At 41.9% G+C, this 14,176-nt stretch overlaps 1 protein-coding gene across 3 annotated transcripts in view; it reads left to right on the top strand.

Annotated features, from left to right (window-relative positions):
• TPD52 (tumor protein D52) overlaps positions 1-14,176 on the top strand; it is a 242,260-nt gene that overhangs the window by 111,938 nt on the left and 116,146 nt on the right. Inside the window, exon 8 of one of the 3 annotated variants that reach the window (XM_064267863.1) lies at positions 2,470-4,628. Coding sequence is in view for 2 of the 3 variants with exons in the window: in XM_064267864.1 (XP_064123934.1) it covers positions 6,947-7,156 (210 nt within the window). In the remaining variant the exon portion in view is untranslated. Of the gene's footprint in view, positions 1-2,469; positions 7,157-14,176 lie in introns of those variants that run through there. The other 2 variants (XM_064267864.1, XM_010588367.3) reach the window with 2 other exon arrangements.

Here is a 14,176-nt window from a genome sequence, read left to right as displayed (position 1 = left end):
GGTACTGGTTATTACACCACTATATCAATGTATTCTTCATCAGAGTAAAATGTTAATTTCAGCAGTAAATTCACAAGATAATATTTGGAGTCAAGTATATTGTATTACCCATAGGTTGGAATGTGAACACTTTCTTTAAATGTTTAATTCAAAAGCCTGAAATTTTAGTTGTAAAAATGCTTCAATCAGTCACACTAGGGAAAGCATTGCCATCTTCATTTAATTCATTTAGCACCATTTGCCATAAGTAGCACAAAAAGTTATGCAACTAATATAACATGAAATTTTTTTCTACTGAGGGGTTGGTGATACCTCCTGAGGATATAATGCATTTAAAAAAACAAAAACTCAACTCTTCACTTTCTACTTGTTTCCAATGTGTTAGAAATCATAAAATGATATTGTAGACATTGCCCCCTACCTTGAAGAGAATTGGGGCTGAAGGAATCAAAGCATCTGGCCTAGAGGTATCTGCCTAGAGGCCAAGGTACTCTGTTAATTCTCTTAACTACTTATTGATCAACACCGCTTTCTTCTTATGTGGTATTGCCCTACAAGGCTGTATTTATTATTTATCAAGTTGTGATTATTTTGCTATTGTTTATGCCAAATACTAATTGCCAAGCTTGGAGTGATCTAGAACATTTTTTTAAAAGCATGATTAGATTTACTTCAGGATCAATTTATCTTACGAAAACCAAATTTGAAAAGCCACGGTGTTCATTGTTATAACACTGCTATTCGTGATTGCTAGAGCTTTGTTAGCACCTTAGATGCAATTGAAACCATGCTATTACATGTAAAAAGCTTAATAAATTCTGTATATCAGTAGTGTAGGTCTCAATATTTATTTTGAGACCAGTGGTCTGGAAATAGCTTGTTGCATTAAAGAATCAACTGGTGTCTATGCTAAAAAAAAAAAAAAAAAGGCAAATATTTTTACTGTCAGCTTTAAGTCACTGCTTAATGGTATCAGACTAAAATATTCTAAATAATTTCCTTCTAGAGGCAGAGGTGTGATGAGGAGGGGTGGCCAGAGGGGGGAACTTGGCAAGGAATGACATTCCTAGGTGCCATAAATATTAAAGGTGCCTGATTGAGGTAGCAGGCAGGACAAGGGGGAAGGCATTTTTTGCTGACGAGTTGTCAGTATCAGTGTCTACCGGTTGTCGCTGAGTTGATTCCAACCCATAGCAACCCTCTAGGGCGGGGTAGAACTGCCCCATAGGGTTTCCAAGGAGCGCCTGGTGGATTCCAACTGCTGACCTTTCAGTTAACAGCCATAGATCTTAACCACTACACCACCAGGGTTTCCCATCAATGTCTATTCATCTTGAAATGGTGGGGGTGGGGGGGAATTTAAGAGATTGCCCCTGGGTGCTCATTACCCTTGCTATGCCCCTGTCTAGAGGCTTTAAGGCCAAAGTTATTAAAGCAGTGTCTTAAGAGTAGATGTGTAGAATTTGTCTTTTTATAAGAATATTGTAATGACAATGTAACTTAAATTATTTTTTTCTACCAACTAGTCTTTTAATTTTTTTTTTAATCCCAACATCTTTTCATCACATTGTTTCCTGGCTGTCCTGACCTGTTAACTGTCTTTTCAAAAAAGTAAAATGGAATGAGTTGGCAGTTTCATCAGTTGAGCGAAATATCTTCACATCTCCTTACTGCCCATATAGAGAAAAACAACAGGACTGGGGCTGGGAATTAGGGTGCATATGTAGGTGGGTATTGTGGATGGTTGTGAAAGGAGAGATTGGAGAGTCACTTTTCTAGGTGTGCACATACACTTATGCTAGAAATGGTTTGATTTATTTTAAAGAACGCTTTCCCTGAAAAGAAGTAGTAAAAAGTAGACTGAGGAAGAATTTAGAAAAATTAACATATGGATTTAGAAACATTCAAAATGACTTTGGTGGCAGATTCAACATTATGAATTCACAGACACTTAAGAAAATGTGAACATAGAAATTACTAAGAACACCAGATAGAGGTCTTGGTTACCCTATTTTCTGTGTTTGGCACCATAAAAAAACACAGAAACTTGAGAGTGAAATCTGAAATATTTAAGGACTCAAGAAAAAGTATAGTAAAGAGAATATCTCTGAAAAGATCCTCTTCTTACAAAGGAATATCCTCAATTTATTGAGTCTGTGGGATGTAGAGCAGGGTTCTCATGCTTGGAAGCCCAGAGTAATCACTGGAAGGGAACAGTACTCATTAACTGGATTATCATTTTGGCAACTCAAAAGCAACTACTGAAATTGGAGGAAAAAAAGATGTTTAATTGGGCTCCCTATTTTTGGATCTGTTAATCAAGATACACTGTCTTTTTTTTTTTGTACAGTATTTGAAAACAATAAAAATTCTATAATTTGGGAATGGGTTCTTTTGTGTTACCTTTCTGCTGACGAAAAGGGTAAGTAAGCACATCATTAACTTCACACCAATCCTTTCATATCCTAGATATGGAGAGGACCAGGAGCAGCTATACTGAATCAATGCATCAAGCAAAGCTGAAAAAACTACATGCTGGCAATCAAAAGACATTTATTAAGTGACTGCTGCATAAGTGCCAGACCAGATGCCATGGGCAATATGTCAGGATCACACGTGTTTCTTTGTAACTCTTCAAACCCTGACGACTTCTGGACATGCTGAAGAGACATTTCCCCATTCAGTACTCCTTATTTTTATTGCCTGCCCAAATCTAACTGGATTAATTGTAGAGACCATGTTGGGTCACAGTTATTATAAAACATTATCACTTCTAGGCAAATCCAGAAACCTTAGATTCAACCTTTTCCATATAGTTTTCCCTGAATATAAATTTATAATTCCTTTGAAAACAAAATGGACCAAAAGGCTTTTCATTATACAGAGGTCATTCTTGGTTTGCAAGCCCCCAGAGGGCAAGGCCTGCATGTGGCTGCCACCTGCCAGGATTTCTAAAGTTCTTGTCAACTCTTGTATATAATCTTGATGCTACTTAGTGAGGTTGGTTGATAGTGTGGTTATTATAATTTGTTGGTTTTCCTATCACATAGTAAAAGCCAACTGAATTGTGTTGATTCAGTATTTCTAAGTGGGTATGGTCTTTCACTTTAACACTATCCATTTCAACACATTTTAAAGTTTTCCCTTTGGTTTCTAGGATTAATACTTATTTTCTAGTTTGACTATTAGTATTTTTTTTGTCCAACTCCTAAAATGTTCTTCCACATAACCTCTTTACTGGCCTTATCCATTTCTAAGGCTGAAATCACTGTCTTTACAGTGATCCTAGTATCTCCCTAGCCCTATCCTTTCTTCCAAGTTTTCATACATGAATTTCCTTTTTTCCCCATGAATTCCTACCTACCTCCTGGTCAGCTTCACCTAGCCACTACCAACTGAGCTTTTGGCAGGTGCCTGACATTTCACACTCATCCGCTTTAATTCTTTCCTTAGGGATGTGGTGGTATCCCCATTTTACAGATGAGGCTGCAGCCTGTAGAGATGAAGCCAGGACTTGAACTATTTTCAATCATTTCCGTAACCACCCACCATTATTAATATCATCTTGCAAAGCATAGTAACAACTTTCAAGCTATAGAGAAAAAAAAAAAAAAGCTTTATTTTTAATAAAGTAAGAAGGAAGGTGCAGTTCAAGGAGTAGACCAGAACCCGAATCCCTAAGGTGCCATGACAATATTTAAACATGGCTATCACAGCAGACATTACTGTTGGCATTTGTGTAGACCAGGGCTTAGGACAAGGGAATCCCCTTGCTGGTTTCCTCAGTCCTCTACAGTCTCTGGTGGTGCTCTTTACAGTGGTAAAGAGCTATGGCTGCTTAATCAAAAGGTTGGCTGTTCAAATCCATCAGCAGCTGCTTGGAAACTCTATGGGGCGGTTCTACCCTGCCCTATAGGATCACTATGAGTCAATCTACTTGAAGGCAACAGGTTTCCCTACAGCCTAATCTGAGAATAGGAAATCCTAAAACCACATGATGCCAAAGGCAGAGGACTCAGGCATTACCTGAAGCCAGCCATTACAAACCTTCTATGTTTTGTATTCAGGAGTTTGCATTCTCTTAAGAAACATTAGTCTTTAATATGTTTATTAGTGCTTAACAACCTCAGATATTCAAGCAAAATACAAAGCTTAAAGAAGATGTACCCTTCTCATCCTGTGAGTGCACACAGCCCAGCAACAAACACATTAACTACAGGGTTTGTCCAAAAATGCCTGTTGCCATAGACCTCAAGGAATTTACCATCTGAGTGAAGCATGCCCTGAATATAATACATCTACTGAATTTTAGAGCTACTAAATTTAGAGTAACCCCATTTGTTTTGTAGATACAGGTGTGCTTGTTTACAAAGCACTTCCTTAAATTTAGCAGGGGGGACAATAGCTTGGTTTTATCAGGAAGTGACGAAATGAAATCCGAAACATTAAATTGGCTTGCCTCAAGGTCAGGATAAGGAGCTCTGGTGGTGCAGTGGTTAAGCTCTGGGCTGCTACCCGAAAGGTTGGCAGTTTGAACCCACTGGTTGGCTCTGCAGGAGAAAGGACCTGGAGATCTGCTTCCATAAAGGTTACAGCCAAGAAAACCCTATGGGGCAGCTTTACTCTGTTACATGAGGTTGCTATACCTAAAGTTTTTTTTTTTTTTTTTTCGCCTCCTCTTCACCCACTTGGTGAGAAAGGGATTCCTTCCCCAGGGCTATGGGGATAGCCGAGCACATGACACCCAACACTAGACAGATGAGACGGTTCATTGGTCACATATACTCACAGCCAAGGGAAGGTCCCTACATGCCATGCAGGGCCACGTAGGGATTGCACTTTGGAACAGAATGATCCAGCAGTGGCTATGGGATGCAAGCTTTGTAGTAACAAGAGGATGGGGTGAGCCCTGGTTCTAGTGGGAGGATGTGCTTGGCTTGTTTGAACAATTTTATGGGCTGGCAGGGAACTGAAGGCTGCTATTCCAGGATAAGTAGGCCCATATTTGGTACCCATAATAAGGGGACTGTTTGGCCAGGTGGCCTTATTCTTGAGAGACTAGAGGGGAAGGATAACTGTGGTTAGGCCATTTGATGCCCTGTCGATTTTACCAGATGTCAAAGTAGCACTTAATATTGAATCTTAATTTCAGGCTTTACACCACAGCAAGACTTCATTAATAGGGGACATAAACAGTTAAGTGCTTAAGAGGGAGAATTCACTTGGGGTAGTTTTTTTTTTTTTAGGACTTAAAGCCTCCTACTGATTTTTAAAGGTTACCATACAGTTGGCTCGTAAAGATAAACCTTATGTGATATAATTATGCACCATTCCAAGGTCAGTGTTGTAGTATAGTCTAACTGCGCCAGTAATATGAAAGCATCAACAAGATTTAAAATCCACAGTCAAAGGCATTAAAAGAGACTGTGGTCATAAACAAAATTCCTTAGAGTACTTGCAAATGAACCAGAAAGCTACAAGCCACCTCCCCCAAACTGAGAGAGGATTAATGTAAAACTGCTGACAGGTCTGAGTAAAAGATGGGTGCACAGCTTACTGTGAAAGCATTTTACTAAGGATGGTGTTACGGTGTTGAAGAGGGTGAGCAATTGCTGGGAAAGGACACTGGGGGAACAAGGGAGAAGAATCAAGATGGAAGGTGGGGGCCTCTGACGGTTCATACTTAGGCATGCTCTGAGATTTATTAATTCCCTAGAAAAAGATGGTAGCTATCTAATGGTGAGAAAAACATAAAAAAAAAAAAAAGACTTTTGGTGGGAGGACCTAAGGCAGAAGAGGCAAAGGACAAATTTGGATCCAGACTTTCACAAATATTTGAACCCTACAATATGATGTGCCAGGCACCAGAGATCCAACAGCCAGGCGCTCATGGAGTTTACAATGGTTGGGAGCGAACACATTAAACAAAATTATTTCAAGTAAACTATATCGTATATTGTCATCAACTGCCAAAGAGTTGGATCCTGACTCATGGAGACCCCATGCCCAAAGGAACAAAATACTGCCCAGTCCTGTGCCTTCCCATGATCATTTGGAGATCAGATCATTTTGATTGATAGGATTTTCGTTGGCTGACTGTTGGAAGTAGAATGCCAGGCTTTTCTTCCTAGTCTTAGTCTTAACCTGTTCAGCATCAGAGCAACACCCAACACTCCACTGACGGTGTTTGAGGTGCACTGGCTGGAAATCGAACCTGGGTCTCCTGCATTGAAAAATAGTAATTCCACCGCTGCCCCCATATTACATATTTAAAAACAAACAAAAAAAACCCACCATCGAATCCACTGTCATCAAGCCAATCTGGAATCATAGCGACACCACAGAGTTTCCAAGGCTGGTAACCTTTAAAGGAGCAAACTGCCATAACCCTCCTCCTCCCGCCCAGTTCGACCCCCGCTCCCCCGCCAAGCCGCTGGTTTCAAGCAGTTAGCAGTCAAGCGCTTTCACCACTGCACCACTGGCGGTCCTATATTGCCTATTAGAAAGTACTAAAAGGTAGAGAAAGTCAGGAACAAGATAGTGTGTTCGAGGTTCTGATTCTAAATAGGGTAATCAAGGACAGAGAGCCGCCCTGACATCTTGGGGGCGGGGCGGAGGGGCGGTGGAATCCAGTCCAGGCCAAACTCTCATTACTGGCATTTACAGCGGGATAGAAATCATGCCCAGGAAGGTAAAATCTCTGCGAGCCAAACACGCTTCACACGCAAACCCAGTGGACGGCTGCCAGTATGGGACCTCTCGCGACCAATGACAGTCCGTCAATTTTTGTTTAAGTCTCCCGCCCCACACTTCTCCCAACTACCAAGTAGGCCACGCCCAACTGCCATCCGCGGTCTGCGGCAAGTGGGAGGGCCCCTCGTCGCTCCGCCCCGTGACCTGCGCGCTTGTGACGGCGAAGTCAAAGGTCACAGGTTGTGAAGTAATCATGGCGGCGCTGTGTTGCACCCGCGCCGTGGCTGCCAAGAGCCGTTTCCTGTGCGTGTTTGTCTTGTCCCGGCCCTTTCGAGGCACAGGCACTCAGAGTGGCTCCAGGAGCGAGAGTTCAGATACCACGGAGCCTCGAACTCGCCCAGGCGCCTTTGCGACCGCGATGGAGCGGCACTCGGAGCTGCGCCAGAAGGCGGGACTCGGACGGGTGAGAAACGCGCGCGTGACCCACGCCGGCGACGCGGCGGGCGGGGCCTGGCATAGGGATGTGGTTGGGGCGATTCGGGGGCGGGGCCCCGCATAGCTGGGCCGGGATCCGGGGCTGGAGACGGGGGCCACATCTGGGAGTAGGGGGTCGGGACCGGGGTGAGTCCCAGAGTCTAGGTGGGGAGCCGCCCAGCCGCCGGTTATTTGTGTAGAGCTCGTGGTTGGTGTTTTTCCTTCTTTGGCTGTACTTTTGTACGGCACCCGCAAGGTCCGTATTCCTTTGGGTGCGGTTTTCTGATGAGAGCGCTGGTAGCGGAAGGGAAACCAGCAGAGGCCGCTGTCGAGTTCAGTAGTCTGGGGCGACACCGGGGACGCGGAGGCATCCGCGAATTGGACTCAAACCGGGAAAAGTTACGATCTTGCTCCGTCTTGATTTACACTGTAGCTGTACCCATTGTGGGGCTTGGTGTCTAGCATAGTAGCCGCTCCATAAATTTTTGTTAATTAAGTGAATGCATGAATGGGAATTACTGTCTTCGTGAACTTGAGCAATTGATACGACCTGTCGGCGCTTCACTTCCTTTTTCTGTGAATGCCCTTTATATATGTACATATGTTTATATAGTTAAAAGCTCAGCTGTTAGCCAAAATGTTGGCAGTTTGAATCCACCAGCTGCTCCTTGAAAAGCCTGTGGGGCAGTTCTACTCTCTCTTGTAGGGTCACTGTGAATCGGAATCAGCTCCATAAGCATATATACATAGTCTTAGGGAGCCCTGCTGACGCAATGATTAAGTGCTGGCTGCTAATGGAAAGGTGAACGGTTTGAACCTTTCAACCACCCAGGGGAAGAAAGATGTTATAATCTGCTTCTGTAAAGACTCACAGCCTTGGAAACCCTATGGGGCCATTGGCTAGAAGTCCGAATTCAGAGTACTTCAGACTTCTGAAGGGTTTCTCTGTCAGGTCTAAAGGAAGGTCCTTGTGTCTTCAGCTTCTGCTTCCTGGTTCCTTGGAGATCTCCATGTGTCTAGGCTTCTGTCTTATCCCATCTCTGCTTCCTAGCTTGCCTGTTTAATCTTTTTTATATCTCAAGAGAGATGAATTCAAGATACACCCTACACTAATGCTGTCTAATTCACATAATAAACCCATTTCCAAATGAGATTAAAACCACAGGTTAGGATTTAAGACATATATTTTGGTGGGACACAATTCAACCCATACATTTATGCGTATATGTGTACATATGTATAAATTTAATTTTTATAATGTTGGCCAGTATTTTTGTAAATACAATAAAATTATCAGATAGATGAAATGGAAAATATGCACACTCTCCTCACTTATCAACATGGTTAGGGTCCAAAGAAGACCAGGTTGTTATGCAGAATAGGTGTTACGCAAAAATGGAGGATGACCACATCAGATCATAAAACGGAAGATGACTACATCAGTATAAAGCTACCAAATTATGTCATCACATAACTGCCAGATTACATCATAATTGCCAAACCACTGAGAATCATGGCCTAACCAAGCTGACACATAACTTTAACCATCATAGCCAGAGCTACTCATGCCCCTCACCTCAGTGTTCCTTACTGGCAAATGTAATTTGTTAATACACGAAATAGTTGGATAGTAGTTTTTTCACTATTGTTATAAATGTGAGGTGTCGGATAATGAGACAGGTGATAAGTGAGGAGGTGTACAAGGCTGAATTTTTTATTTTTGGAGGTAGCAGATATGAAATTGGATATGTGGCCGTATGATATAAATGTTTATAAACTCTCTCAATTTCTGTTCTTTTCTTCTTGGGGACTGGTACCAAACAGATCACAGACTTGCAGAGTCCTGGGTTATAGGATCATTTTAGAAAACTGCCTGGAACACACTAAGTAATCATAGTATTTCCTAGGCTGTAATCCCCTGGTGGCGTAGTGGTTAAGTGCTACGGCTGCTAACCAAAAGGCCGGCTAGTTTGAATCCTCCAGGCGCTCCTTGGAAACTCTATGAGCCAGTTCTACTCTGTCCTGTAGGGTCGCTATGAGTCAGGATCAACTCAACGGCACTGGGTTTGGTTTTTGGTTTTGTTTTTTAATCACTATGAGTGCAAATCGTCGGGTCCATCCTCCCAAGTGCCACTGGTGGGTTCTAATGGCCAACCTTTCTGTTAGCAACCTAGTGTTTCCCTGTTGCACCATCAGGGCTCCTTTTCCTCTACTTTTAAAAATTATATTGGGCCCACCTGAATAATCCAGGATACGCTCCCTATTTTAAGGTCATCTGATTAGCAACCTTAATTCTATTTACAACTTTATTTCCCTTTACCATGTTGTTGTTGTTAGTTGCTGTCGAGTCAATTCCAACTCATGGAGACCCCATGTGTGCAGAGTAGAACTGTTCTGTAGGGTTTCCAAGCCTATGTCCTTTTAGGAGCACATCACCAGGCCTGTCTCCCAAGGTGCCTCTGGGTAGACTCGAACTGCAAACCTTTCGGCTTGTAGTTGAGCACTTAACGATTTATGCCACCACAGACTCCACCATTTGCCATGGGAGGTAATATATTCACATGTTCCAGGGATTACGATGACATTTGGTGGAGGGGGGAGAGCATCATTCTGCCCTCCAAACCTGGCGAAGTCATAAAATCCTAACAGGATAGCTGTGACCGACCTGAAGCCACCTAAGGGAAATAGGGAGAACTGGATGCGCCTTGCCTCTAACCAGCTGTGTAAACTTAGACATCTTGTGGCGTAAGACTGTCACCCTTTGGTGGAGCAGTTTGAGGACTGAGTGAGATAATGTAAGAAACATAAGCACAATTCAGTGCTCTATATTTATACAGGAAAGAAGAGGAATTCCTAGTTCTCATCTCCCAACATCCCCTGATGACCTCCCCCCTGCCTTTATACACTACATCCAAGCACCTTTAGAAATCCCCAGAAAATAATTCCAAATTGCTGAATCAATTGTGGCAAGAATCAAAATATAGCATTACATGTATAGTTAGTATTTGGGACTAAAATGTGTCTCATACTGGTAGCTTTGTTTGTATGGTAAGCAGTAGATAAATGCTGAGTGAAAGAAACAATTGAGGCATCTGGAAGTGACCAGGATTTTTCTTTTCTGCGCTTCCCTCTCCTGAGGCAGTCCTAATGGGGCTGCTCAGTCTTTCCAGGAGGAAGCTGGCAGTCCCAGCATATCTGTTAGGTTTGCTCAGTCCAGCTCAGACTGAGCCTGGTCTCCCTGGGCAGTTGTTCTCCACCTAACACAATTTAGAAAATATTCCTACACTAGATGGAGGTTAAATATGTTTGGTTTTGCTGTGTGGTTCACTTATTTCATGTTCACAATTCTTCATCATCTTGATTTAATGGAAAGGAAATTCCCTGGGGAGGAGGAGCTTCAGGAGGCTGGGTTGTAGACGCAGTTCTATGATTTCTTACCTTTAGAGCACTGCCAAGTCACATGGACTGGTTTTTGTTGTTGTTACTAGGTGCCGTTGCGTTGGTTCCACCTCACAGCAACCCTATGTACAACAGAACGAAACACTGCCCAGTCCTGCGCCATACTCACAGTCATTGTTACGCTTGAGCCCATTGTTGCCGCCACTGTGTCATTCCACCCGGTGGAAGGTCTCCCTCTTTTTCGCTGCCCCTCTACCTTACTAAGCATGATGTCCTTCTTCAGGACTGATCCCTCCTGATAACATGTCTAAATTATTGAGATGTAGCCTCGCCATCCTTGCTTCTAAGGAGCATTCTGGCTGTACTTCTTCCAAGACAGATTTGTTGTTCTTTTGGCAGTCTGTGGTACATTCAATATCCCACTCTAACACCATAATTCAAAGGCATCAGTTCTTTGGTCTTCCTTATTCATCGTTCAGCTTTTTATGCATACGAGGTGATTGAAAACATTGTGGCTTATATCAGGTGCACCTTAGTCTTCAAGGTGACGTCTTTGCTTTTGAACACTTTAAAGAGGTTTTTTGCAGCAGATTCGCCCAATGCAATATGTCATTTGATTTCTTGACTGCTGCTTCCAGGGGTGTTGATTGTGGATCCAAGGAAAATGAAATCCTTGACAACTTCAGTCTTTTCTCTTTATCATGATGTTGCTCATTGGTCCAGTTGTGAGGATTTTTGTTTTCTTTATGTTGAGGTGCCGTCCATACTGAAGGCTGTGGTCTTTGATCTTCATCAGTAGGTGCTTCAAGTCTTCTTCACTTTCAGCAAGCAGTGTTGTGTCTTCTGCATAAGGCAGATTGTTAATGAATCTTTTTCCAATCCTGATGCCGAATTCTTCTTCATATAGTCCAGCTTCTTGGATTATTTGTTCAGCATACAGACTGAATAAGTATGGTGAAAGGATGTAGCTGTGACGCACACTCTTCCTAACTTTAAACCATGCAGTATCCCCTCCATCTGTTCAAACGACTGCTCTTGATCCATGTACAGGTTCTTCATGAGCACCGTTAAGTGTTCTGAAATTCCCACTCTTTGCGCTTGTTCCCTGGTCCAGGTCATTCTACGTTCTGTGGACAGTGTTATCTTCCTAAAGTTGGGCTCTGTAAACAGACTTAATGAGACAATCTTTTGCTTTTCTCGAGAACCTCGTAAACCTTCATTGACACTGCCTACAAATTCAGATACACTTCCTCTCCACTATGGTACTAGAGTCCTGCTGCCATTTGGGACATAGTCTAGTGCAGAAGTTAAGAGTTTAGGTTCAGTTTCAGGCTGTTGGGTGTCACATAGGGATTCTGCCATCTACATAGCTAAATGACTTTGGGCAAATTACAGTAGCTTATCTGAGTTTGTTTTCTTACCTCAAAGTGGAGATAATATTCTAACTGCGGTTTTTAGGGAGCTTATACGAAGTAAATTTGAAGTGCATAGTAGGCTTGAACATAGTACATTTCAGCTTTTATGTGGCCCCAACCATTTGTCCTCCAGCCTTCTGGACAATAGTTTTATAGAGGTGCTTCCAATATTGCATAATTCTTTGAATGAAATTTCACTGTTTTCTTAAATAATTAATAATAAACCGAAAAACCCAAACTCAGTGCCTTCAAGTCAATTCCAACTCATAGCAACCGTATAGGACAGAGTAGAACTGCCCCATAGGGTTTCCAAGGCAGCAGTCTTAACAGAAGCAGACTGCCACATCTTTCTCCCATGAAGTGAATGGTGGGTCCGAACCGCCAACTTCTTGGTTAGCAGCTGGGTGTTTTAACCACTGCGCCACCAGGGCTCCTTAATTAATAACAAATAAACTTTGGTTTAAAAAATCGAGCACATGCTATTCTGCTTAATACCAAATTTAAGGACATTTGTAATCACCCTTGTGTTAACTTGTAGTGCCAGAGTAACGTGTGCACGCTTCAGAATGGAGTTTTTCCTGACTTTTTCCCCACCAGAAGGTAAGTTTCAGGAGGGCAGAGACTTTATCTGTCTTGTTCTTAGTTATATCCCCAGCATTTAGTGCAGTGCTTAACCCATAATGGGCATTCAATAAATGTTTGCTAGATGGGTGAATGAATGAATAGTACGTATAGTACATATCTGAACTTTAGTTATACTTGGTGTGATATGCAGATGATGCAACCGTGCTTGCTGAAAACGAAGAGGTCTTTAAACACTTACTGATGAAGATCAAAGTCTACAGCCATCAGTATGGATTACACCTTAACATAAAGAAAACAAAAATCCTTACAACTGGACCAATAAGCAACATATGATAAATGGAGAAAAGATTGAAGTTGTCAAGGGTTTCATTTTCCTTGGATCCACAATCAGCACCCATGGAAGCAGCAGTCAAGAAATCAATGACATTTTGCATTGGGCAGATCTGCTGCAAAAGTCCTCTTTAAAGTGTTAAAAAGTAAAGACGTCACTTTGATGACTAAGGTGTGCCTGACCCAGGCCATGGCATTTTCAGTCACCTCATATGCGTACAAAAGCTGGATAATGAGTAAGGAAGACTGATGAAGAATTGATGCCTTTGAACTATGGTGTTGGAAAAGAATATTGAATATACCGTGGATTGCCAGAAAAACAAATAAGTCTGTCTTGGAAGAAATACAGCCAGAATGTTTCTTAGAAGCAAGGATGGCAAGACTACATCTCACATACTTTGGACATGTTATCAGGAGGGATCAGTTCCTGAAGGACATCATGCTTGGTAAGGCAGCAGATCATTGAAAAGGAGGAAGACCCTCAACGAGATAGATTGACACAGTGGCTGCACCAGTGGGCTCAAACATAGCAATGATTGTGAGGATGGTACAGGGCCGGGCAGTGTTTCTTTCTGTTGTACATGGGGTTGCTGTAAGTCAGAACTGACTTGATGGCACCTAACGACAACAACAATCTTTGACTTGAGATCTGTGTGTGACTGGTCACAAGTAATTGTACAAGTGAGAATAATACAGGCTTGAGCATATCAGTGAAATGTGCCTGTCCAAAATAATGATTGAGCAAAAATAATTGTGGGAGTTAGAAACCTGAAAATACCACATTAGGTTTATTTTTAGTGTTTATTAGGCATTTTGGGGGCTTTTCTGACACATGTATGAAGAGGAATCAGAGCAGTTGTTAGGTATTCATAGTGATTCAACTTGAATAAAAAAATTTCACTTTTGTCTTTAAAGATTCTAGTTTATTTATTTGAATAGGATCCTGAGATTACAAAATGTATAACTACTTATTGTGTGACCAGGATTTTTGGAAAAAAAAAAATTAAATGTTTACAAATTATAAAAGTAGTATTTGCTTACTTTAAAAAGGAAATTTAAATAGCACTGAAGGTTATGTGAAATGTAAAAGCCCTCTTTCCCTTTTCCTCAGTTTCCCAAGGCTGGCAAGTGTTTTTGTTTGTTTTTTAAATCTGCATGTAATCTCCAGAGATTTTATATGTACGTATAAATAAACTAAGCATTGATATAGGTGCTTAAAGACACAAATTGGATCATACTATAAATACTTTTTTGAGGTGTATTACTGTTTGGGAGTGTAA

The sequence above is a fragment of the Loxodonta africana genome, chromosome 14, assembly GCF_030014295.1.
Source record: "Loxodonta africana isolate mLoxAfr1 chromosome 14, mLoxAfr1.hap2, whole genome shotgun sequence".
NCBI classification, from domain to species: Eukaryota; Metazoa; Chordata; class Mammalia; order Proboscidea; family Elephantidae; genus Loxodonta; species Loxodonta africana.
This window is presented reverse-complemented; position numbering and strand designations above follow the sequence as displayed.